At 37.6% G+C, this 27,845-nt stretch overlaps 1 protein-coding gene across 2 annotated transcripts; it reads right to left on the bottom strand.

The window, feature by feature from the left end:
- Positions 1-1,044: 1,044 nt before the first annotated feature.
- Positions 1,045-22,743, bottom strand: LOC115212981 (failed axon connections homolog). 2 transcript variants are annotated; one of them, XM_036504104.1, is made up of 7 exons: positions 22,587-22,743; positions 14,328-14,470; positions 10,781-10,907; positions 8,046-8,242; positions 3,515-3,714; positions 2,082-2,198; positions 1,045-1,243 (listed from the first exon to the last, which is right to left on the bottom strand). In XM_036504104.1, the coding sequence occupies exons 2-7, from the start codon at positions 14,456-14,458 to the stop codon at positions 1,125-1,127; spliced, it is 891 nt and encodes a 296-aa protein (XP_036359997.1). In that variant the 5' UTR covers positions 14,459-14,470; positions 22,587-22,743; the 3' UTR covers positions 1,045-1,124. The 2 variants fall into 2 exon arrangements, with proteins under 2 accessions (XP_036359997.1, XP_036359996.1); XM_036504103.1 differs by lacking the exon at positions 22,587-22,743 and adding an exon at positions 21,796-22,307.
- Positions 22,744-27,845: the final 5,102 nt, after the last annotated feature.

Below are 27,845 nucleotides of genomic sequence, written 5' to 3'. Positions count from 1 at the left end.
ATTCTTTGTAAGCCCAGTACTTATTCTATCGGTCTCTTTTGCCGAACCGCTAAGTGACGGGGATGTAAACACACCAGCATCGGTTGTCAAGCAATGCTAGGGGGACAAACACAGACACACAAACACACACATACATATATATATATATATATACATATATACGACGGGCTTCTTTTCAGTTTCCGTCTACCAAATCCACTCACAAGGCATTGGTCGGCCCGGGGCTATAGCAGAAGACACTTGCCCAAGATGCCACGCAGTGGAACTGAACCCGGAACCATGTGGTTGGTTAGCAAGCTACTTACCACACAGCCACTCCTGCGCCTATATATATATGTGTGTGTGTGTGTGTGTGTATATATGTTTGTGTGTCTGTGTTTGTCCCCCCCACCATCGCTTGACAACCGATGCTGGTCTGTTTACATCCCCGTAACTTAGCGGTTCGGCAAAAGAGACTGATAGAGTAAGTACTAGGCTTCCAAAGAATAAGTCCTGGGGTCGATTTGCTCGACTAAAGGCGGTGCCCCAGCATGGCCACAGTCAAATGACTGAAACAAGTAAGAGTAAAAGTGAGAGTAACAGTTTCAAATTCGGATGCAAGTAAGATTTCTCTTAAATTACACCCTACAATCTTAAATGAGGAAAGAATATTTGAAATTTATTCCTACATTTCCTTAAAAAAAAAGACAGGTGGTGGTCAAAGCTAGAATGCCCTTAATTATAAGTCTGTTCAGTTGGACCTGATCTGAGTCCAATCAACAAGAAAACAAAAACAAACAAAAAAATAACAGGTTTAATATTTTGAATAATTTTTTAATATTTTAAAGATCTGTGGATTTAACTTGGTAAATGTTTTACCACTTGAAAGGAAATATAAAATATTTACTGAGAATTAGTTTGGTATAAATTCCATTACAAGAATGGTTTTAATTTTTAAGAACACATGATGAAAGGAAAACAATTTGTAGAATATATAAACAGGTATCAGCTATTTATCAAAATTCTTCAGTACTTGATCACAGTACAACTAATTAATGAGTTTTATTTAGTAGAAAAGATGTAAAAAAAAAAAAATAGAAAAATAAAGGTGTTAGAAATAACACCAAGCAAACTTCTATGAGAAACTATGGTCTTCGTGGCTGAAGTCCCATTACTGGACCTTCCCAGCCTGGAATAACCCAATCAGGCCAGTACAATTCTTTCATTCTTTCACGATAAGCATCAAGATTTGGGAATAACTTATCTGGTGGAATAAAGAGAAGAAATAGTAGCATAAGAAATACAATTCTGTTATGAAAACATACAAAAAAAAACACAATAAAACAAAAAAGCAACACATAAACAACAGAAAGAATTTAAAAATATAAATTGTCTTAACCCTTTTGTCACTATATATGTATCAACTAATTTTGAAAATATAAAAAAAATTGAGGATTTAGTAAAATATTTTAGTTCATTATTTAGATGGTGTTTGGAATTTAGCAAAAGTTTTTTACATAAATCTAAGATGAACACTTTATTTAAATATCACATTTTAAAGAAGGGGTTTTGTATCATAGAACCAGAGATAGTCTTGGTATCAAAAAGATGAAATAAAATGGGGCTAATTGGTCCTTATTTAAGGTAAACTACTGTTAGAAATATTCAAGGATGTAAATATAGTAACATACTATCTCTTGTAACTTGTTACACTGATAATTATGTCTTTATACAAATGATTTGATGATTTCAAGGCAATGATTTGTTGCCTTCAAAGATAACCATTTTATTTTTATTTTTTAGTCAAGAGGTAAAGTTGTACAAACAGCTGGAAGAAAACATTATCTTAATAATATTTGTCTAACTCATGCTACCATGGAAAAACAGACATGAAAATAAGTGGAAGATTGCATCCATTTCAACTTTGAATTAATACATGGCTACTAGAATCCTTTTACATAGTCTGTATGTAGCTTTAAAAGCTGTTTGATACTATGAATTTTTTATTCATAATAAATGTTATGACAAACTTATCAAAAGATAAGATATGCCACCTATTCTACAATATGAAAGCATTCTAAATTAAAACTGGTCATACTAACCTTTCAAGACCTTTGTGAAAAAGCTACCATCTGGCATTTTCTCAAAAGAACTCATCATTCCAAATACAGCACAATCAGTTTCACATGGATTGACTCCCATAAGGAACTTCTTTTTTCCTGTAGAATTCATAAGAAATGAATTATATACAAATCCTTCAGTTTGAGTTTTATATGGATTATTAAAATGTGATTTAAAATTTTAAGCTTAGAAGTTAATTAAAGACTGTAAAATACCTTTATCTTTTAATCATTTATGTATCCTAATTGATGCTTGAGCATGTCACTATGATCATATGAAATATTTTACAGCTAAATATTTAGACTGCCAACTAACAGGAAGCCTGGGGGTAGACCAAAAATGAGATGGTTGAATAATATCCATAGTCTCAGATCATGCTTGAGAATCCAGTTGGAAAGTGTAATGATGATTGCTTCTATGGAGGAGAAGCCTGACCATTCTACTCCATACCCTCCAAGGAATAGGGGGTGAATGGCAAAAATGGATGGATGGATGGAACATGGTATGACAATCTGAGTTAACTATTATCAACTTTCATCTCTCTCTACAAGTTTTTAACAAATCTCTTTTTGATGGTCACCATACTTAAATGGTTAAACAAACTGTTAATAGTAGTTGTTAGGTCTATCTTCCTTATTTACTCTGCTCATTGCTGGACATTTTTGACTCAATTACTCAATGACTTGTTATTTCAGGCTATGAATATCCACCACTGAGTAATCACCTTTTGTTTTTTAAATGAGACCAAAGAAATTATGTTTCTCTTATACAGTTAATCTTGCAATAGACTGTTTTGTTCAGAGAGTAGCCTTATAATACAAATTAAATTCTGCACTGGAAACCAATGGATCACTTGTAAATTTTACATGGTCATTGTTGTCAGCAGCGGCAATTATTTCTTCTATCTTATCTTTTTTAATCTAAAGTGAATTGTGCTATTTTAACATGGGTTACAGCATACAGCCTTTACTCTATTTAGAATTGTTCAGTCAGTGAAAAAACTAGAACAATTTCAGTATAATCATCTTCAATGATTATATAGAAACTGGTATCTTCTGTAGTAGTGAGAAACTCTATCAGAAGAGATACACACTAGACTGTTTTCTCTTTTCAACAATTTATATTTGGAATTCATTTTCCACAAAATAAATCAATGATTGGCCTTTTTCAGTTATTGGACTGCAACCCTGCTGAGACACTATCTTCAAGGGTCTAGCTGAACAAATTGACCCTGTACTTAGTTTTCCAGTCTGGCAATTATTTTATTGGTCTCATGCTGATCACTAAGTTATGTGGATGTAAACAAACCAACACTGAGTACCAAGTGGTGGTGGTTGAGGGACAATCACAGACACTGTCACACAGAAACACACAAACACACACACACATTAATTTCTATAGATATATTACTTACCAAGAAAGTCTGAGAGAGCCTTTAAATCTCCCATTGCAATATGTTCCACTTCTGAAGGAGTGTGTCGACCCATACCTTGGCCATAAGCGTATTTCTCAAGCATTCTTTTAATCCTCCAGACAAAAAATCTCGGAGCAGGGATCACCTTTCTCAGAGATGGGTCAGAATAACCATATACCCATCGACTGAGAGCCAAAGCCCTTCAAGATAAGATAAAAATAATGATAATAATAACCCTTTCTACTATAGGCACAAGGCCTGAAATTTGGGGGAGCAGGAGAGTCGATTACATCAACCCCATTACTCAACTGGTATTTGATTTATCAACCTCGAAAGGATGAAAAGCAAACTCAACCTAAGTGGAATTTGAACACAGAACATAGCGATAGGCGAAATACTGTTAAGCATTTCATTCAGCATGCTAACAATTCTGCTAGGTCATTGCCTCAATAATAATAATTTCAAATTTTTGCCACAAGGGCAGCCTGGGGAGGTGCGGGATGAGTCGATTACATTGACCCCTGTGTTCAACTGGTACTTTATTTTATCAACCCTGAAAGGATGAAAGGTAAAGTCGACCTTGGTAGAATTTGAACTCAGATCGGAGTGACAGGTGAAATACTGCTAAGCATTTTCTCCAGAGTGCTAACGATTCTGCCAGCTCAATTATAATAATAATAATAATAATAAAATGCCCTGATGCAGTACCAGGCAGTGGCTCTCGTGGCTTCTGATCTTAACTGATTGGAAGTGTTATCATGTACATTGTTTTGCCTTGGTATAAAAGACGGGCTACAGCAAATATTCTGCTCAATACCACAGATTTGCTTGTCTGTAATTTGACTTTAACCAGTTGAGCATGTCCCTTTGTGGCTGACAATATGTGCATCTCTGATCATGAGCAGAAGTAGTGAGGGAGCATCATAGCCATGTGTTGAGAGTGATTCTTTGGGGTTTGAATACTTCACCTCAGGAAACATGGGTGTTTTGTTCAACATCCTTAAACAACCCTTATTCAGGGACCTTTTGAGCAGGATGGGTTATTTAACCAGAAGAAAATTCTAACTGGGCCCCACCTGCAAGGTCATGTGCTGTTTATCTTGATATGAGATCACCATGTTGCGCACATATGGTTGTGATGCATGTGCCTATTGTACCCTTATCAGTCATGATGGGTATACTGAGCTTTGTATATTTTACCTCAGTGTCATTTTGATGGCATGCACTGCTCTCTCATTCAATAATAATAATAATGGTTTCAAGTTTTGGCACAAGGCCAGCAAGTTCGGGGTGGTGAGGGGTAAGTCGATTACATTGACCCCAGTGTTCAACTGGTACTTATTTTTATCAACCCTAAATGGATGAAAGGTAAAGTTGACCTCGGTGGAATTTGAACTTAGAACATTAAAGATGAATGAAATGTTGTTAAGCATTTTGCCTGGCATGCTAACAATTCTGCCATTGTCAAATTTTGGCACAAGGTCAGTAGTTTCGGGAAAGGGATACTTATTTTATCAACCTCGAAAGGGTGAAACGTAAAGATGACCCCTGCAGAATTTGAACTCTGAATGTAAAGACAGATGAAATGCTGCTAAGCTTTTTTCCCAGCTGGCTAATAGTCCTACTGTAACAACAACAACAACAACAACAAGCAGCAGCAAATGGTGAAAGAAATTTAGTTTTCAAAAAATATAAAAAAATAAAGTTAAAAGGCAGATTATGCAAATTTCTGTCACTCTAATTTACCTGGCTAATTAACAAATTAGCAATATTGACTGAAAGTGCTTAACCACAAAGTTAACTAACACGCTATACTGACAATCATCTACTGAAGAAACTCACCAGCTAGATAAACAGTAGTGAAATGGAAGAGCTGCTAAAGAATTAAATATATGGTTAACATGCAGTTTACAACTGTAAAAAAGTGAAAGTAAATTGTCTTAAAACCAATGAACATAAATTGTGATAAAGCCAGAGGTGATGGTAATGGTATCTCATAATTTCATGAAAACAATGTCTGATATAACCAATGTATGGAACATACATACGCCTAATATAACATGAAAAACATATATATAATAATTTCAGGAGTGGCTGTGTGGTAAGTAGCTTGCTTATGAACTACATGGTTCCGGGTTCAGTCCCACTGCGTGGCATCTTGGGCAAATGTCTTCTACTATAGCCTCGGGCCGACCAAAGCCTTGTGAGTGGATTTGGTAGACGGAAACTGAAAGAAGCCTGTCGTATGTATGTATATATATATATGTATGTGTGTGTGTTTGTGTGTTTGTGTTTGCCCCCCTAGCATTGCTTGACAACCGATGCTGGTGTGTTTACGTCCCTGTCACTTAGCGGTTCGGCAAAAAGAGACCGATAGAATAAGTACTAGGCTTACAAAGAATAAGTCCTGGGGTCGATTTGCTTGACTAAAGGCGGTGCTCCAGCATGGCCGCAGTCAAATGACTGAAACAAGTAAAAGTAAAAGTAAAGTAATATAAGATAAAAGCAACCAGGGTATAGTACGTTGGAACAGTATACTTCAGCTGTCTACTGAAATACTTAGCATATAACTAGAATGTACTGTACATGATGTATAATGAGGAGGTTCTTTGTGTTATGTTTTTTTATGAAATTTTGAGGTGTTACTGTCATTATGGCCAGTTTCTATCGTAATTTACATTCACTTTTAAAGACAATTTACATTCACTATTTTACAATTGTAAAATAGTGACCAGATATAATGTCTTGCCGTATTTGTTTTAAATAACTACACTGTGAGTTCAAATCATGCCAAGGTCAAATTTACAACTTATCATCCTTTCAGTGGAAACTGGCACAGCACTTTGCATTCTGAGTTCAAATCCCACCATGCCCACCCTCTGTGATAAACTTAATCCGTCACCCAGTTCGATACTGGTACCTTGAAAACCATTAACGGACCTCGGTATATAGTAAGTAATTGGGTCAGGTCTCGGTTTAAAGATTAACTTCTCTTCTGTAAACCAGTCTTGGCGGTCCTGACGAAAAAAATTTAAAACATTGTAGACGTCAAACATTGAAAATTACATCAGATCCAAATACAAGCTCAAGGGAGGTAACGCCGAATATGTAATTTTAGAGTAATCTCCCTTAACACAGCTAGACAAGTTGTTTACTACACTGTTTTCTTTTGATTTTATTCATTTATTGATTTCAGTCATTTGACTGCGGCCGTACCTGAGTACCACCGTTAGGAAATTGAATGCTTACAGCACCTAGGTTTCCCGAGCGAGGCTCGATGTTGCTTAACTTCTGTTATCGGACGAGAACCGGTGCTTTCAAAGTGATATGGCCGTATACGTATATTTTATATGAAAACATTTGGCACCCGGCCAGCAATTTTATTGAGGCTGAAAGGCAAAGTCGGCCTAGGCAGGATTCGAACTCAGAAAGTTAAGACAGACAAAATGCTGCAAAGCGTTTCAACCGGCGTAATTAATATTCTTTTCTACTATAGGCACAAGACCTGGAATTTGAGGGTTGGGGATAGTCGAGTACATCGACCTCAGTACTTAACTGGTACTTAATTTATCGACCCCGAAAGGATGAAAGGCAAAGTCGACCTCGGCGGAATTTGAACTCAGAACATAGCAGCAGACGAAATACCACTAGGCATTTCATCCGGCGTGCTAACGATTCTGCCAGTTCATCGTTCAGTACAGAGCGTAATATTAATTAATAAATGGATGACAAAATGAAATTTAACTCCCGTTTTCTGATCATTCATTTATTAATTGATACAGATGTTAAGGCGGCGAGCTGGCAGAAACGTTAGCATGCCGTTACGTTCTGAGTTCAAATTTCACCGAGGTCGACTTTGCCTTTCATCCTTTCGGGGTCGATTAAATAAGTACCAGTTACGCACTAGGGTCGATATAATCGACTTAATCCGTTTGTCTGTCCTTGTTTGTCCCCTCTGTGTTTAGCCCCTTGTGGGTAGTAAAGAAATAGGTATTATGTCTGCTGCTACGTTCTGAGTTCAAATTCCGCCGTGGTCAACTTTGCCTTTCATCCTTTCAGGGTCAATAAATTAAGTACCAGTTACGCACTGGGGTCGATATAATCGACTTAATCCGTTTGTTTGTCCTTGTTTGTCCCCTCTGTATTTAGCTCCTTGTGGGTAGTAAAGAAATAGGTATTTTGTCTGCTGCTACGTTCTGAGTTCAAATTCCGCCGTGGTCAACTTTGCCTTTCATCCTTTCAGGGTCGATAAATTAAGTAGCAGTTACGCACTGGGGTCGATATAATCGATTTAATCCGTTTGTCTGTCCTTGTTTGTCCCCTCTGTGTTTAGCCCCTTGTGGGTAGTAAAGAAATAGATACAGATGTTCAAGATGTTTGACGTCTACAATGTCAAGAACACATTACAGTATAATTTAAATGTCTTTAAATGGAAAAGAAATTTACAGTAAAAAGAAAGAATCTTATGTATCTCATCTAGGTTGTCCCATAGGACAGCCCAAAAAGAAAGAAAGAAAGAAAGAATAATTACCAAAGCAAATCCTCTTCTAGCATTTTCCGCATGGCTCTAGCAACACCACGTTGTTCATCCGTGAGATGACTGCTTAAATCAATGTTGAATTTCTCATTCAAATACTCGATTATAAACTGTGAGTCACTGACAACTACTCCATTGTACGTAATCCAAGGTGTTTTATGTTTGGGTGACATGTCAAAGCAATAGTCAACCTAGCAAGATAGATAGATAGATAGATAGATAGATAGATAGATATAGATGCAGGAGTGGCTGTGTGGTTGGTAGCTTGCTAACCAACCACATGGTTCCGGGTTCAGTCCCACTGCGTGGCATCTTGGGCAAGTGTCTTCTGCTATAGCCCCGGGTCGACCAATGCCTTGTGAGTGGATTTGGTAGACGGAAACTGAAAGAAGCCTGTCGTATATATGTACATATATATGTGTGTGTGTGTTTGTGTGTCCGTGTTTGTCCCCCTAGCATTGCTTGACAACCGATGCTGGTGTGTTTACGTACCCGTCACTTAGTGGTTCGGCAAAAGAGACCGATAGAATAAGTACTGGGCTTACAAAGAATAAGTCCCAGGGTCGATTTGCTCGACTAAAGGCAGTGCTCCAGCATGGCCGCAGTCAAATGACTGAAACAAGTAAAAGGAAAAAGGAAGGAGATAGATAGATAGATAGATAGATAGATAGATATCATCAGTGGATCATATATCCATAAAAGCACACTCTAAACAGTAGAACAGTAATGTATTGATAGGAAGTTAATTATATGGCTGGTCATATGGTTTTGCCTCTATCAAGTGTGTAGCCTTATAGACAGCTCACTAGACTCTAATGTCCATGGCCATCAGAATCCAATCATCATCATCGTTTAACGTCTGCTTTCCATGCTATGTTGGGTTGGACGATTTTGACTGAGGGCTGGTGAACCAGATGGCTGCACCAGATTCCAATCTTGATCTGGCAGAGTTTCTACAGCTGGATGCCCTTCCTAATGCCAACCACTCTGAGAGTGTAGTGGGTGCTTTTTACGTGCCACCGACACGGGCGCCAGTCAGGCGGTACTGGCAACGACCTTGCTCGAATAATGACCTCACTCAAATGGCAATGACCTTGCTCGAATGGCAACGACATGAGCTGTCTATAAGACGTAGTGCTTTATAGATGCAAAACCATTGGTCACTCTATGATCAGCCATATAATTAACCTCCTATAAACAGAACATGACACCCATTGGTGTCATGAAAAAAAAAAAAAAATCAACCTGTACACTGCTTTAAGGAGAGGGTGTAAGAAAGGGCATCCTGCTGCAAAAACTATGCCAAAAATGAAACATGAGCAACCTGTTGATGTATACTTCACTATGAAATGAACTGACTCTACCCAAAATGATGATGATAATAATCATGAAATTATTATGTAGAGTGTTTAGGTGCACTACAACTAATAATAAATAATAAAATAATGAAATTATTATATACAGTGCTCAGGTGCACCACAACAAAGAGGCATGTACAGTACATAGAATTATGTACAAAAGTCAGGAACGTGAACAGTGTATGAATCATGATATACAAGTATGCATGCACATGGAGAGGGAGATATCAGGTGTAGTGTTGGCGAATTTCAGGAAGCATGGAGGTTTTAAAGGATGCACTGTCTTGGCAACTAACAACCAATGCAAATGGATTATAACTATGTATGTACACACATCATCATCATCATTTAACATCCGCTTTCCATGCTAGCATGGGCTGGACAGTTTGACATGGAGTTGGCTAGCAGGGAATTGTCCAGACACCAGTTGTCTGTAGTGGCATGGTCTCTACAGTTGGATGCCCTTCCTAATGCCAACCACTTAACATGCATTTATATAAATATATATGTATATATAAAATACAAAATGGGACAAGAACGCAAAAAATCCAGACAACTAGGTGATACAAAAAGGAACAACAAAACATCCAGAAAGACGATACAAAAAAAAAACACAGACGGGTCATTTGAAGCTTTCTATCCTCAGTCAAGAACCAGATCATCCTCACAATTTCGGTTGATTAATCTTGAGATTGCTCCAATCTGGCCAGCCCCAAGGAAAAACTGAGCTAAGAGCATTAGATTCCTTGGAAGAGAGCATCGAATGTATACAAAAACAAGGACGGAAAAACAGACGATGTTACACAAATATAAATACAATAAAAACAATAATAATAATAGTAGGACATAACAACAGGTGTCTTTCGATATGCATGTGTGCATATGGTTGCATGCATGTGTGTGCAAGCATGTGCATGCATGTGTATGTGTGTGTGTGTGTGTGTGTGTGTGTGTGCATGGATGTGTTTGTTTCCATGTGTCTTTGCTTTGACACCACTTAGGTAGCAGTGACATTTGTTTACTTCCCCACTTAAGTGATATACCATATAGCTTGGTAGTTTGTAGTGCAAAGATCTTCTGATATGAAGTACCATACTAGAAAACAAATAAATGCTGGCAACAAGAAAAGCATAAATTACTGCCCACAAGAATCGTTTTGAAAAACACATGCAATACAAATAAGTGAATCAGTACCAAACTCTGCATATATTATTATGATAATTAGATTTCACAACAATCATTTTGCCCAATTATAATAAAAGATAATGACAGTCATCATAGTTTAAATTATGTGAATATGGACAAATGTCTGTAAAACTGTTAAGATGATAAAATGAAAAGAGAAAGATTGTTAGGTTAAATGCAACATACCTGATAGGGTAGCTTGGTCATACGAAGGTATGTCTCTAGCTTTACAGCAAAAGGAGAGAGGTTTGGCGTATCTTTTAGTCTTGGTATTAAATGAAGAATGATCACATCTTTGGGATAATCTATTTTCCTTTAGATAAAAGTTTGATAATAGATATCTGATATAGACAATATTTATCAAATAATGTTTAAAATAATATAAAACATATGAATGCATCATCCAATATTCAGTACACACACATATATATATGTGCACACAGACACAGGGACAAAATGTTTAATACACATTAAAATATAGGCACAGGCATGAGGGAGTAGCTAAGAAGGTCACCTTGCAGCCACACAGTTCTAGGTTCCATTCCACTGATCAGTACCCTGAGTAAATGTAATCTACTATAGCCCCTGGGCTGAACAATTGCCTTGTCAGTGCAAAAACCTGCTTTGTGTGAGTGTGTGTGTTTCTCTATCTCGCTCTGTCATGTGTGTATATATATATATATATATATATATATATATATATATATATATAACAGGGTTGGCCAAAAGTGGGCACACACATATATATGTATATGACAGTTGCCGCCTACCGGGTAGAAGACTTTTGTCCAAGGTGCCATGCAGTGGGATTGAACCTAGAACCATGTAGTTGGTAACCTTGTCATCATCATTATTTTAAAGTTCACTTTTCCATGCTAGCATGGGTTGAACAGAATTTGTTGAGACAGATTTTTCATAACCTGAAGCACTTCCTGTTGCCAAACCTCAACCTGTTTTCAAATAAGGTAATATTTCGTCAGAGCTGGAACCGTTTCCATAGAAGATTGGGAATGAATGACACTGCTTGTATGACAGTGATGCTTGTTTATGACAAGCATACAATGTCAAGACAAGGAAAGAGTACCACACACAAGGGTGTAATTCAAGGAAGATCTAGCAGTTTTTCATAGCAGGCCAGGCGACCATATAGCAGTTCTCTCATTGTATAACTATAGTTGTAAGCATTTCACCCTAGTGTTTAAGGGATGGTGGAGGCATGTTGCTAAGTAGTTAGAGTGATGCAATTCCTGGACAAGGCAATGCATTGTGTTCTTAAGCAAAACACTTCATTTCACACTACTCCAGTCCATTCAGCTGGCAAAAATGAGTAAACTGCAACAGATCAGTGTCCTATCCAGAGGGGAATATATACCTCATGGAATCTGGAAAACTAGCCTTCTGAGCCAATAAACTCATTAAAGACCTTTGATCCTTTTTTTGTTTAAGAGATGAAACTATAGTTAGCTACATGTTAGCAGTCACTATGTTTAACCTTTTAACATTCAGATTACTATATCAAATATAATGCTTATTTATTCACATTTAAAAAAATTAATCATGCATTATCTCATGGCTTTGAGATATTGACCGTGTGATTATTTATTTTTAGAGTGATATTGTAGGGTAGATCTGGGTTTGAACATTAAACGGTTTGAAACTTTGGGCCTGACATAGCCAGTTTAAATACTAAAGGGTAAAAATGCAACAACTAACATAAACCTGCAGTGCTAACATACTCGGTCATTATCATCATCATTTAACATCTGCTTTCCATGCAGGCATGTGTTGGATGGTTTAACATGGAGCTGCCAGCTGGAGCTGTCCGGACTCCAATTGTCTGTTGTGGCATGGTTTCTACGAGTGGATGCCCTTCCTAATGCCAACCACTTAACAGTGTGCTGGGTGCATTTACACAACACTGGCACGGATCTTTTTATGTGGCACCGGCACCTGAAACGACAGGCTTGTACATGTGGAAGACAGCGATTTTACTTAGCTTGATGCATCTTAGCATGTACAGCTAATCGCTACATCTCCAGGTTCCTTGTCAATCCCTCAGAGGTAACTTACTCAATATAATAGCATAAAAGCTTATAATTTAATTAAAATTACTTTCTCTGTGAGGAGAGGAGACTTAATTTCAATGAACAATATCAATCAAATATAGTCACAAGCAAAGAAATGACAACTTCAGAAATTTTAATTAGTTATAAAAATATAATTTTGAAATGTGCATGCAATGAAGAGATGGATGACATTAGCTGTTGGCTCTGATAAAATTAATCTAATCTTTAGAAAAGCAAAGTGGCAACTCCTGACATTTCAAATTGTAAATTGTGCTAAATACATTTCATAGTGTACACTATAAATACTTGATCATCACATGCATTTGGTTGATCAACTGGGTCAGCTGATAGGTAGGAAGGTAGACAGGTAGGTAAGTAACTGGGAAAGCAGGTCAGTGATCGGTGAAATTTTACAATAATAAATGAAAATAAATAAATAAATTCCTTGTGAGTGGATTTGGTAGATGGAAACTGAAAAGAAGCCTGTCGTATATATGTACATATATATATGCATGTGTGTGTTTGTGTGTCTGTGTTTGTCTCCCTAGCATTGCTTGACAACCGTTGCTGGTGTGTTTATGTCCCCGTTACTTAGCGGTTCGGCAAAAGAGACCGATAGAATAAGTACTGGGCTTACAAAAGAATAAGTCCTGGGGTCGAGTTGCTCGATTAAAGGCGGTGCTCCAGCATGGCCGCAGTCAAATGACTGAAACAAGTAAAAGAGTAAAAGAGAGAGAGTAAAAAGAGTAAATAAAATAGAATTTCTAGTACTTCGTTTATTTTCTTCTCCCATTAGAAAATATTTTGACTGTCACCCAGATATGAACTTGATTTGTCAACTTATTGCTTAGGTTCTTTCTTCAGTAGTTGCTAAACTGGGACACAAATCATTCATTAATGCAAATAATCTTTGTTAACAAAAGATTGAGAACATTTTAATCCCATGAGTATTTTATGCTATATTGTAAATGTATTCTTAAAAAATATCCAGTCTTGTTGTCTTAGTAAATGACCCAGACTTTCTGTCTTTAAAAAAAAATGCCTTAGTTTTGTAGCTTATCACAATCATCATCATTTTTACATGCTAGCATACATTAGCAGAGACAGCTAAATGCCTATCCTTTTACTAATCCCTACATGTTTCTAGGAAGGTATCCTTCCCTGGTGTCTTTTAACCCTTTCGTTACCAACCTGGCTGAAACCAGCTCTGACATGAATTTTAAATTAGAATCTTCCACTAAACCTTAGTCACAATTTATGTTCCTAACACTAGCTTAATGATAACGAAGTTATTTTACTGAATTCTTTGTTATATTTAAAATAATTGAGAAAAACACAGAGCATCTCAAAATAAATACAGTAACAAAAGGGTTAAACTTGAACTGCTCAACAGAAGGACATGATTTTTTTCATCTTTTTTTAATGGCAAATGTAATCAACAACACTCTCTATGCAGTGAAACTCTTTCAGGCAACACATAAGCAATATCAAAATGCAATACAACACACTCACACGTGCTCTCTCTCTCTCTCTCTCACACACACACATGCTCTCTCACACACATAACACACACACGACAAGCTTTCTTAAGCCTACTATGAAATGAAGAGATGAAAATTATAAAAGTATTTCATAAATTTAGTTGTTAAGATACAGAAATATTTTACCTTTTGCATTTGCATCGTTTAAGAACATAAAGAAGACCTGAAACAGTGACCACACCAACTCCAATAGCAACAGCCCAACTTGACGTGCTGTTGCTTTGGTTCCAGCAGTTTGGACCCCCAAATCTCATCATCTTTTCTATTCCCTAAAAAGAAAAAGAAAATTAATATCAAGGGACTAGAAAAATAGAAACTAAAGGTGAAACCATTTCTTTGGAATGTATCCCAGAGACATGGATTGAGTGATCTGGAAATAAACTCAGTAAAGAATATATAACTGCTGCCACCTAGGATGTGGTGATGTTTGATATGCATATAAAAATGAAAACAATGGTAGCAACTATATATTGTGTATATATTGTTATATAAATTATGGATGCACATTAGATGCAATGGATCATAAGCAGATTGACATAAGAGAAAGACACTGAATATAGCAGATATATTTGAGTAGTTAGCAGTAAGAACACTCAGGAAATGTATACTTTCAACTATTGAGATGGTCTTGATAGATTAAATAGTTGACAGCTTTTATTACTTTGGTAATTGGCAATGGAGCTGAGTGTTGTGAAACAAAGTAACCAGACTAAGAATGGTTGGTGATGGCAGTTCAGGGATTTGTCAGTAACTTCTATTGGAAACAAAGAGCTTCTTTCACCTGTGAAAGGCAGATTGTATGATGTTTGTGTATCTTGACTCCGCTAAAGCAGTGATTCCCAACCTGGGACAAATCCCACCCACTAGTGAGTCATGGGAAAATTGTGGTGGAGCATGGGATCCAAAATTCTTTTTCTTTTTTATTTATAGTTTAATATGGAATTGTGAATTTTTTTTTTTTTTTCACAACAAACATACTGTTACGCCGCCACTCAGGACCCTAGGCCTTCCGATTCCACCACGGGCCCTAAGTCGTGACGACGACACTCAGCAAACCGGAAATCCACCACAGGAAGCGGGGGAAGGTGGCGACGATGCCAGAAACCAACACAACAACAAAGAAAGAGACACAGCAGGTGGAGGTAGCATAATTTAACAATTTTTTTCAAAACAAAATCAAAACATTCCAAAACAAAGGTTGACAAATCATATACAGAGTTCGAAAAACCAAATCAAATGCATTCAAACATAATACAGAGTTCGAAAAAACACAAATCATTCAACATTTGACTCAATACAGTTCGGTCTTTTTTTCAAGACAATCGTTTTGTTTACATTTAGCACAAAGTTCACAATCAACAGTCTCCAAGTTCTCTTTTTTTCTTCCTTTTCTTTTCTTTTGAAAACAGCCCACAACACGTTTTTCCTTTCTCTTTTCTTTCCCTTTCTTTTTTGAAACAGTTAAACATCGAAATTCAAAACACAAATAAACATTACCACATGTTCCTCGTCTGCAACACTCCCTGTATCATCACAAAAACTCCCACTATATCAGACCGAGTTCAAAATGTCTCTCACTGTCATCTTCCTTACTTCCTCTCGCTTGTCATTTCTCACATTCACTGTCTGTCTTTCTCCAGACCACGCTTGTCATCTTTGTCGTGGCCTCTCGCCGACTCCACCATCTCCATCTCACTCCCTTATCCGCTCCGCTCACAGTCTGGCTGACTGACTCTCGTCAACTGACTAACTAACTTAATGCCTCTCGTATATATAACGTTGTCACAGCATTTTTATTTTTTTAAACTTTCCGTGACCATGTTAGGATCATAGTTCACTGCCTAGGATCATTAATAATCGTGGTCTTGACGGGACAAAGGAAATACCATTGTCCTGAACAACTGCAGCACCGGTTCAATTCCAGCTAATGGAACAAGGGGCATAATGTTTTCTGTTTGTTTACCTTTTTCTTGCCTCCGTAACAATACTATACCCATACTCAGCTTACTACAGCTATAGCTCAAATCAATCCCTCCAGCCAAGCATACTGTGTATAAACTGTTTGCTACAGTATAGCGCTATTCTAAAGTCTTACTATGCATATTCCTTTAAGGATATTTTACCAGTGGGGCAAACATTTTTGTGGAAAGTTACAGTGGAGCTTGGGGGGGGGGGATAGGTTGGAAATCACTGTACTAAAGTCTTTCACATGATCAAATGCAGAATTTTATGCCATAAACAGTAAAACATTGGCATGATAAAAAAAGCTGGGCATTTGGTTTTCTGATTTCATGAAAGACTGAAATCAAATGATAGCTGCCAACTGAACCATAACCAAAAGGTCTGTTGTAATAAACTGAGTATAACAAGACACAATTCTGAGATCCCTTTCATTTCTCATAATATTCTTAGATATAAAACAAAAATGTATACAACTGGTGCCACTCAGCAGCTATGTAGATGACACCGAAGTAATGCTAGATATCAAACCAACAGGTTTTATCAGCTGCTACCAACTTATGAGTCTTGCTAGCTCAGTAAAATATTCTTTGCTGAGAAGTTTTAATAAGACAGAAACCTGTCCTTCACTTCCACTAGTTGGTGTTTGAACATAAGATCTACTACACTCTGCATTGTCCAAAATATTTCAACCACTGCAGCATATTAGAGTTATTTCTCTTGTTTGCTGTTTTTAGATTTTAAACCTCACCCAGAAGGAGTTCTGTGTACTAATTGCTTGGATAACTTTAGTTCTTTTATTCTTTTACTTGTTTCAGCCATTTGAATGTGGCCATGCTGGAGCAGCGCCTTTTAGTCAAACAAATCGACCCCAGGACTTATTCTTTGCAAGCCTAGCACTTATTCTATTGGTCTCTTTTGCCAAACTGCTAAGTTACAGGAACATAAACACACCAGCATCGGTTGTCAAGCGATAGTGTGGGGACAAACACAGACCCACAATCATACATGCACACATATACATACATACACGCACACACACACACACACACATATATATATATATACACACACATATATATATATACGACAGGCTTCTTTCAGTTTCCATCTACCAAATCCACTTACAAGGCTTTGGTTGGCCTGAGGCTATAGTAGAAGACACTTGCCCATGGTGCCACGCAGTGAGACTGAACCCAGAACCATGTGGTTGGTTAGCAAGCTACTTACCACACAACCACTCCTGCACCCTTTTCAATTTGATCTCAGGTAGCAAGGAAAAAACTTTGAACTGCTTCTAAATATAGTAACATCTAAATTTTTTAATTATTCGCCTTTAGTTAACTTGTCATACACATCTGATAGAGCAAGACCTATGATGAAAGGCGTTCTTACAGTGACCATGTCATCTTTTTTGTAAGAGCTGCATACACTATTTTTGTAACCCTGTCATATATATATATATATATATATATATATATATATATATATATATCACCGTGACGGACCAGGCTATCAGATGTTGCTACACATTGCTGGTCACAATGCGCTTCGCATTGTTTTAGCCTTCAAATGATGCCACCCCGCTGGCTAAGCGAGCAGGCCAACAGAAGAAAGAGTGAGAGAAAGTTGTGGCGAAAGAGTACAGCAGGGATCGCCACCACCCCCTGCCGGAGCCTCGTGGAGCTTTAGGTGTTTTCGCTCAATAAACACTCACAACGCCCGGTCTGAGAATCGATCCTACAACTGCGAGTCCGCTGCCCTAACCACTAGGCCATTGTGCCTCCACCATATATATATATATATATATATATATATATATATACACACACAATGAAAAGAAGACGAAGAAAATTCTTTAACACATCTTTAATTATAAGTTACTAATGCTTCTGTACCATCTCCATTTACAATGCTAGTTTACACAAAAATTCTAAAAGAAAAATCACATAATATTTGCAGTTTTAGGCATTGGAGAGGCACTTCATCAAACTTGCATCAACTTTTAGAGCTTGTTGTTAGGAAAATATCGGGAGGAAATAAAAAAGGAAAAAATTGAAAGTGTGTATATGGGGAAGATATTATGTGGGTGAGGGGTAAATCAAGTGTGTGGATACGTATAAAGATAGGAGGAAAAACGAATAGAAGACGAAAGTGAAGTGGAAAGAGGAGGAGGGGGAAGAGGAGGGGATGGAGTGGAGGAAGAGGAGGGGGAAGAGGAGGGGACGGAGTGGAGGAAGTGGAGGTGGAAGTGGAGGTGGAAGAGGAGGTGGAGGAGGGAGTTGAGGAGGAGGAGGTGGAAGAGGAGGTGGAGGAGGGAGTTGAGGAGGTGGAAGAGGTGGAGGAGGGAGTTGAGGAGGTGGAAGAGGAGGTGGAGGAGGGAGTTGAGGAGGAGGAGGAGGAGGTGGAAGAGGAGGTGGAGGAGGGAGTTGAGGAGGAGGAGGAGGAGGAGGAGGAGGAGGAAGTGGAGGTGGAAGAGGAGGAGGAAGTGGAGGTGGAAGAGGAGGTGGAGGAGGAGGAGGAGGAGGAGGAGGAAGTGGAGGTGGAAGAGGAAGTGGAAGGGGATGAGGAAGGGGATGAGGAAGGGGATGAGGAAGAGGAAGTTGAAGTAGAGGAGGAGAAAGTTGAAGTGGAGGAGGAGGAAGTGATACAGCGAGCAGTGCTGCATATAGCAAAACGGTTTGTCTAGTTGTATGCTGGGCGATGTGTCAAACAGTGACGGGAGAACCAATGTTACCAAAATTCATCCAATGGAATAACGATATATTTGACCACACAACAGCAAAAATGTGCGCAACAACTTAAAGTGAAAAGATTATATTAAGTAGATACAAGACAATTATCCGGAGTCAAAGGATGAGATGTTAATGATGTATGTCGTGGGGAGACCTAATTTATGACCTTAGCGTGTTTCAGCAGTGGGAAAGAGATACAAGTAGGAACAGTACAAGACAGCGATGGCAGAAGATGGGAGGCCCTAAAGGGGGATGTGGTCAAGAGGATTTTCAACTATATATGTTATTAAACTATGTGTCATATATGTATAGAAAAAAAAAGGATTATTAAAAGGAATGCGAGGACTGTGTGTAATAAACTTCCTCTGCAATTTAAAGAAAAAGAAATTATTCGCCAAGAAACAAAATAATACAGGCAGCTCTTGCATCCATTTTCTATACATACGTGTGGTGTGTGTTCATTGACGAAAGAGAATTTCTATTTTCCATGGAGGTAGACCCCTCATCTGGGATACCACGTTGGGATATTTCCAGTGACAACTTGGTGTGGTTCAGGTACCAACCCAGCCTCCGTGCTCATCAGGTTGAGAAAAACAAACTGTCAAAGTATTTGTCGTTCACCGACAAGGTTCGCTGGCAGAAACGTTAGCACGCCGGGCGAAATGCTTAGCAGTATTTCGTCTGCCGCTACGTTCTGAGTTCAAATTCCGCCGAGGTCGACTTTGCCTTTCATCCTTTCGGGGTCGATTAAATAAGTACCAGTTACGCACTGGGGTCGATATAATCAACTTAATCCGTTTGTCTGTCCTTGTTTGTCCTCTCTGTGTTTAGCCCCTTGTGGGTAGTAAAGAAATAGGTTCTTGGTCGAACCGGTGACAGTGTACACCTCCGGCACTCTTGGCCCCAGAACATATCCTTGCTCACTGCCATCAGGGCGGAGATGACTATCTGCAAGTACAAGCCCCAAGAGTCAGAGTGGCTATTCCAATGCAATTTCCTCACCATCGTCTAGGACGTGAATTTTATTTCCTTAAAACTTTATGCATTGTTCGTCTTTCACATCCTACAGTATGCGATTATAACAAAGTTTTATCGTTACAACTGCTGACTCCGACATTTCATAATATTATTTACCAACCAATTTCTCCCGCTGCAGTCAGTGACTCTCGACTTCAACTAAAAATTTTATTGTTACGTATATATATATATATCATATAACGCAATTGGATGACCACTCACTCTTCTGAGTTTATCCAGCCTTTGGTGGGTCGTGTTTTACCTCCAGCAAGGTGTCCCAAAACCGCCCTACTCCCATGCTACTGGTAATATAACCCAGTACAACTTTTAACATAATCGTACCGCCGGCAACAACCTCAAGGACAAATATAAAACTACATTTATAGTGTAAATAACAATTACTTTTATATTTTTAAAACAATGAATTTGATTTGTTTTATATATATATATATATATATATATATAGAGAGAGAGAGAGAGAGAGAGGGAGAGAGAAATATCATTATTTTTAATTCTCTATAAGCATAACTACAGATTACTGCCCCACCCTCGAATTTGGATGATCATAACTTTCAGAAAAATGGATATTTTTTAATGAAATTTTCTACGAATATGTGTTATATCATGTAGATTCCGAATATACAAAACTTTTGGGGGAAAGTGTTTTAGGAGGGAGTGGGGTGGAGAATTTCAGAAAATTCGCCGGCGTCCACTTCAGTTCGTTTTAACTTATTTTTTTATGAAATTTCCTACAAATATACCTCGGACTATGTAGATTCCGAGAACATAGGAATTGGGGGGGGGGGAACAATTGGGGCTTACTTTTGAGGACCGTTCCCCACTCGGAGATGCTTCGTAACAAGTCGTCAATATTTGTTTTTTTACTGAAGCAGCAGGCAATGAAGCTGTCACCGGAAAACTCGTTATGCTAAAAATACCAGCTAAAGGTCTAAACGTTTCTAACAGAAAGACATTGAATAGAATAATTCCCCGTTTGAACTTTCTTAATTACATATATATGTGCGTGTGTGAGGACTATAAATCTACGGATGCGCAAACGCACAAAACGGAGAAAATGAAATAAATATGGATGGCTTGTTCCGAAACACACCCGAGTGGGGAACGGTCCTCAAAAGTAACCCCCAATTGTTTTCCCCCCAAATTCTTATGTTTTCGGAATATACATAGTCCGAGGTATATTTGTAGAAAATTTAATTAAAAACTATCCATTTTTCTGAAAGTTATGATCATCCAAAATCGGGTGGGGGGGATCTGTAGTTATGCATATATATATATATATATATATATATATATATATACAGAGAGAGAGAGAGAGAGAGAGAGATACACGCAGGAGTGACTAAGTGGTAAGTAGCTTGCTTACCAACCACATTGGTCCTGGGTTCAGTCCCACTGCGTGGCTCCTTAGGCAAGTGTCTTCTACTATAGCCTCGGGCCGACCAAAGCCTTGTGAGTGAATTTGATAGACGGAAACTGGAAGAAGCCCGTCATATATGTTTGTGTGTCTGTGTTTGCCCCTCCCCCCAATATCGCTTGACAACCGATGGTGGTGTGTTTACGTCCCTGTAACTTAGCGGTTCGCCCCCCCCCCCAAAAAAAAACCATAGAATAAATACTAGGCTTACAAAGAATAAGCTCTGGGGTCGATTTGCCCGATGAAAGGCGATGCTGCAGCATAGCCGTAGTCAAATGACTGAAACAAGTAAAAAGAAATATATACAAGTAAAAACAAATAAATATATATATATACACACATTTATATATATATATATATATATATACTAAAATCATCAATAACTAACAAATACGACAAATATATCAATTAATTTTTAAAAACCAAAGAAAGTTATTTAAGCACTTACTTTTAATGCTGTCCTTGTCGTAACCTTTCACAAATGTTTAAAAAAAATAATATGAATATAGGATATACAAATGTATTAAAGCACACCCGTGAAAGATAGGCTCTACTGGTCAAACTAGTTTCGATTAGAAAGCTTGAATTGTGCTGCAGAGACAGACAGCTGCTTGAGAATAGATAAAAATCAGTTCTAAAACTTCAGGTCAACCTGGGGTGTGAATAACATTAAACGAGAATAGAAAATACTGGTGAAAAATCATTTCAGTGATTTAATAACAATTTCCTTGTATTTAATTGTCCAATTAAAATAATTCCGATTAAATTACGCATGCGGGGATCAGAAAGGGGACTTGTGTTGTTATTGCTATCTGTCCTGGGTCAGTCCTGATGGAGCATAATTATAATCGAAGACATTCTAGCCATAACCATCTCACCTATTTAGGAGTATGTAGTGCTACATTATGTACTGTGTTTTTACTTTATTCAAGAATGGCGGTGTTTCAGAAGAGATTTGGTTGTTATTTCTGATCACTGAGAAGCTACCTCGTTGACTCGGTCGTGTCAAATTATTATTTGCACATTTCGTCTGCTATTTACGTTCTGAGTTCAAATTTCGCCGAGGTCGACTTTGCCTTTCAACCTTTCGGGGTCGATAAATTAAGTACCAGGTATGCAATCGACTTAATCTGTTTGTCCTCTCTGTGTTTAGCCCCTTGTGGGTAGTAAATAAAAAAAAATATACATATTATTTGCACATGGGATTAGGAGAATCGGTAAAGCGTTATTACAAAATACCTTGTTGATATTAGTTACGTGTCTCAGTCCTGAGTTCAAATCCCACCGCGAAAGACATCGTTTTTCATCCTTCTGAGATTAAATAAAGAGCAGTCAAGTACTGGTAAACCGACTATACCCGTGTCACCGAATTTAACATCTTTTACTTATGCTAGTTATAATTATTATTTGTAAAGCTATATAAGGCAGCGAGCTTTGAGGATAGTTCTGCCTCGTAGTCAGCCGATTGCAACTGGGGGTGCTGAACAGGGGTACGGACAAAAGCCCTTACTTAAAGTGTGAAAGTGGACAAAAGCCCAATGCTTATAGTTTTCGGGGGGGGGGGGTTTATTATTATTTTTCAGATTTCTTCCAATATATTTCGTTTTTATTTTCATTCTACTTGTTGCAATCATTAAACTGAGGCCATGCTGGGGCATCACCTCGAAGAATTTTTAATCGAATATATCAACTCCAATATTCTTTAAAATGATTTTCAACAAGCACTTGTTAAGCCTAAAAGGTCTTTCTACATGCTAGAGATAACAGCCTAATATTTAAACATTATTTTTATATATTTTCAAATAAACAAAAGCAGAAACCGCGGTTATAAAAAAACAAAACACTTTCATACTTTAACTGTGGGGTTTGAGGATCTTTTCCTTTTGAACGGCACATGTCAACACAATTTCTAGTTAACTAAACACTTAAAAACTTCGTATACTGGTAGAATGTGTCAAAATAAAACATTTTTTTCTCTTGGCTTTCTTGGTAAATTTGTAATTCGTTTGTTTAACGTAGTTTAATTTTTCGAATTTTAACCAATGAATCGCCTCTAATTGAGCTAAGATCATTTGCTGCGTCTAAAACTGAGACAACACCCTCACCTTCACCCTAAATTTTTGCCTTTCGTTTTTTTTTTCTTAATTGTTAAATTAATTTAAGGATAACAATTTTAAAAAAAACGAAAGGCTAAAACGAAAGCAATGGAAAATAATTTAAACAATTAACAAACAAAATAATTCTATAATTTTATACACACACTTTCCGTATACGTATGGAAAGCGTGTGTATAAAATTATAGAATTATTTTGTTTGTTAATTGTTTAAATTATTTTCCATTGCTTTCAGTTTTTTTTACATGCGTAACAATTAAATTAATTTAACAATTAAGAAAAAAAAAAATTAGGGTGAGGGTGAGGTTTAGGGTTAGTGACAGGATGTTGTCTCAGTTTCAGATGCAGCAAATGATTTTAGCTCAATTAGAGGCAATTCATTGGTTAAAATTCGAAAAATTAAACTACGTTAAACAAACAAATTACAATTTTCTCAAGAAAACCAAGAGAAAAAAATGTTTTATTTTGACACATTCTACCAGTATACGAAGTTTTAAAGTGTTTAGTTAACTAGAAATTGTGTTGACATGTGCCGTTCAAAAGGAAAAGATCCAGGTTTTGTTTGAGGGGCTTTTGTCTTATGGGGCTTTTTTCCTAAGGGTCTTTTGTTTTACACCCGCTGAACAGAACTCTAAAAACTGTACTGTTTATAAAATTTTATTATGTCTCTGTTGTGTGGAAATAGAACACTCCCAAGGTAGAACAAATGGATTAGCCCACCAGGATAAATATGGTGGAGTAATTCCAATGGGTTCGACAGCTCATGAGCAATGTGTTGACTCGGTTCGAGTAGTACCAGTGAGCGGACAAGCATCTAGCACTATCTCTTAAACGGACTTAATGTATTATTTTATTATATCGTACGAGAAGTGTATGACACAAGTCTCTCAAAAAAATTCAGAACACGAAATAAAATCAGGTTACATTCATTTAATACAACGGTAACACAAGGCAAAAAATTTAAGAAAATCGTCCGTCTGTACTTGATTTATATTTATTAAGGGAAGCAAGTATCACGAGGTTTGATTCTCGTTGGTGCTTCACATTTCGTCGAAAGGGTGTCATAATTCGAGTTAGCGTCAAAAACGATGATTCACATGTAGCTGTGCTAGATCCAAATGTTAATGCTGTACCATACAAAAGATAAACATTTGGAAAGGCATCCTGTACAATACGTAAAGATCCAAAAATATCAAGCAGTGCCATCATATTTTGTTGGGAAATGTATGTTTTAGCCACAGTAAGTTCAGAAAATAAGGCCGATTTATCGCAATTAACTAAATTGCTCAAAGGTTTCAAAGCACCAAAATCTAAAAATATCTCAGATGTTGGTAGTAGACTTGCCAAGGAAGAATACATACTATCGTTTTGCTCTGAAAATCTTAAATATTAAAGAGTTTCTCAGTTTGGTTATTTCACTCTTTGCAATCTTAAGAAGCCCAAGGCCATGGTATATATCACATTTGTGACTCTGAAGCTGTTTGTCTACTGGTCTAATTATATGCAGAAATTTGCTAAGAACAAGGGCTAGAAAAACAAACCTTGGGGAATGAACTTTATGTAAAATTCCAGTTGCCTCTATACACGTTTTTGAATCTGACAAAATCTGTGCATTCGGTTAGCAAACCAACAATTTCTGAGTGATTTTTCTATAACAGAAGCAAAGGAGCTATGCTCCATAAGACGTGACAACTTCAATCCTTTGCAGAGACTCTGGCAGTTTAATAAAATTATGAAGAATATTAACAGTGTCGAAGAACGTAGCTAACTCTGGAATCCACTTTATTGTGTTAACCATGACAAGATGCAACAGATGATTAAGACAATGAACATAGAATATATATTTCTCAAGTTGATTCTGAATCTTTCGTTGAATGCCACATATTTTGCCAGACATCACAGAAGCACCATCATAGCATTGTGACAACATACGCTTTGGGTCAATGCAAAGGTTGGTTAATTCCTTAGTTATCAAGTTGGCTAATGTTTCAGCGTCATAATGTTGAGTAGTTGGCATTGCAACTAACTTTTCCAGAACCCTGCCGTTTTTCAAGTACCTAATAACAATTGCAAGGTTTTCAGTATTACTCAAATCACGCGTTCTGTCACATATCGGAACATTTTATTTCATCGATCTCGAGGCTGACAGTGTGTCTTCTCAACAATTTGATGATTTTGTTTTGTATTGCTGCTGAGGTGTAGGTCGCATTTTTTGGAATCATGCTGTAACATTCCATTAGCTTTGAGTCTTTCTCTAATGTGTACTGGAATAATTTCATAAAAAGACCACAAGGCTGTGTGTCATCTTCTGAATAAAGATCCTGAAAAGCTTCCTTTCCTCGAAAAGGCAATTCGTTTGCACAAAGAAAATGAACAATATCAACAATGGTTTTTGCTTAACTGATCATTTTGCAAGATTGAAGACACGGATGTTATTGTGGATAAACGCTCTTGGCATTCCTTCCATGTTACCATAGCTTGGATATGAGATGCAGAGTTTGCATGTTTATTTAAACCTTTGTTTTTTTTTTCTTTTGCATGATGCCAATTAGAATATCCATTTTTAATAAAACAAGTATCAGCTTCAGCAAAAGTATTAAAGTGCCAACAAGCAAAACAAAACAAGGCTTTCTTTGAAAGAGAATACTCTAACCATGGTGACCAGTATACCAGATTGACGAGAAGTCACATTTCTGATTTCCATAAATTTTTGGATCAAACTTTGCTAGAACTGGCTGCACTGATTGGCAGTCGACCTGTCCTAGATCATCCAATGAGGGTGTCAAAGACTTTGCAAGACCTCTCATGAGCTGCGAAACTTCGTTTGCAATTCTTTTCTGTTTAGCATTATTAGATGAATCAGATTGGAAATTCAGCAATGATTGCTTCCGTTCTCTTTTTCGGTAGTGATTCATTATTTTTGGGCTCTGATATTCGCAATAATTAATTCTAAGGTAGAATATCGTAGTAAGAGTAACAATTTATGTATTTTTAAATTAAACTCGTAAGAGATTTCAGTTCAAGCAATTTTTGGATAAAACAAATTCCCATACTGGTGGTGGGGGAGCTGAGATGATAACTGGGGGGGGGGTGAGCACCCCATAGCCCACCCTCATCCACCATGGCTACATGCCTGAGATAGTTAGAGCGTCATGCATGCACACACGCGTGCGAATGTATATACACGCACACATACATTGTGAGAATCGCTGAATAACAAGGATAGTGATGGGGTCAAACATCAGCTTCAAATGAATATATATCTGCAAGTGTGATCATTGACAGAGCGGCTAACCAGCTTCCATGCCAGTGGCACTTAAAAGGCACCATTCGAGCGTGATCATTACCAGCGTCGCACTACTGGCACTTGAGCCCCGTGCTTGTCGGGTATTAAGAGCACCGTCCGAGCATGATCGTTGCCAGAGCGGCTATCTGGCCTCCTTGCCGGTGGCACGTAAAAGACACGATTTGAGCGGGATCATTACCAACATCGCCTTACTAGCACCCGCACCGGTGGCATGTGTAAAATATTCGAGCAAGGTTGTTGCCAGTGCAGCTGGACTGGCCACATGCCGGTGGCACATAAAAGCACCCACTACACTCTCGGAGTGGTTGGCATTAGGAAGGGCATCCAGCTGTAGAAACTTTGCCAGATCAAGATTGAAGCCTGGTGCAGCCATCTGGTTTGCCAGCCCTCAGTCATTCGTCCAACCCATGCTAGCATGGAAAGTGGACGTTAAACGATAAAGATGATGATGAATCTCTTCTGCTCCTCTGTTTTCAGACTGTTCTACAAATTGATTAACTGCTCTCTCTCCCTCAGTGAGAGAGAGTGAGAGGGTTTCACCCACATTTATCTTTCTATTCTTTTTTTTAAACTGACACAACTATCCTAAAAGTGGTATTTGTATTTTTTTAACTGAGAAATATTGCAAATTTTAAAATTCTTAAAAGAAAAAAACAACAAAAAATAAGTATCAGATATGTGTAAATTATGTTTTAATCATAACTGATTCATTGAATTTTATGTCTATAAATTAGAATGTTTCAAATATGTGACAGTCCCATGAAGGGAATCATACTACTGCTATTTAGCCCTAGGAAGCAGCAATGCTGCTTGTCGGCCTTGATACATTTCCTGTGTCCTTATATATATAAGGTCCCATGATTCCCTTCATGGGACTGTCACATTAAATTGACAGTATACAATTACTTTATCGTACCACTACTGCATAAATATGTCAGATATTTAGAAATATATTATTTCTATTTTTTGTTTCAAATATATTTTTGAATAAAGCATGCCATAACCTTCGACAGGCAGCTTGTTCAGTATCAAAAATCTTCAAGGTTTCATGAGGATTATCAAAGGCAGGGAAGCTCG

This window comes from Octopus sinensis, linkage group LG6 (assembly GCF_006345805.1).
Source record: "Octopus sinensis linkage group LG6, ASM634580v1, whole genome shotgun sequence".
NCBI classification, from domain to species: Eukaryota; Metazoa; Mollusca; class Cephalopoda; order Octopoda; family Octopodidae; genus Octopus; species Octopus sinensis.
This window is presented reverse-complemented; position numbering and strand designations above follow the sequence as displayed.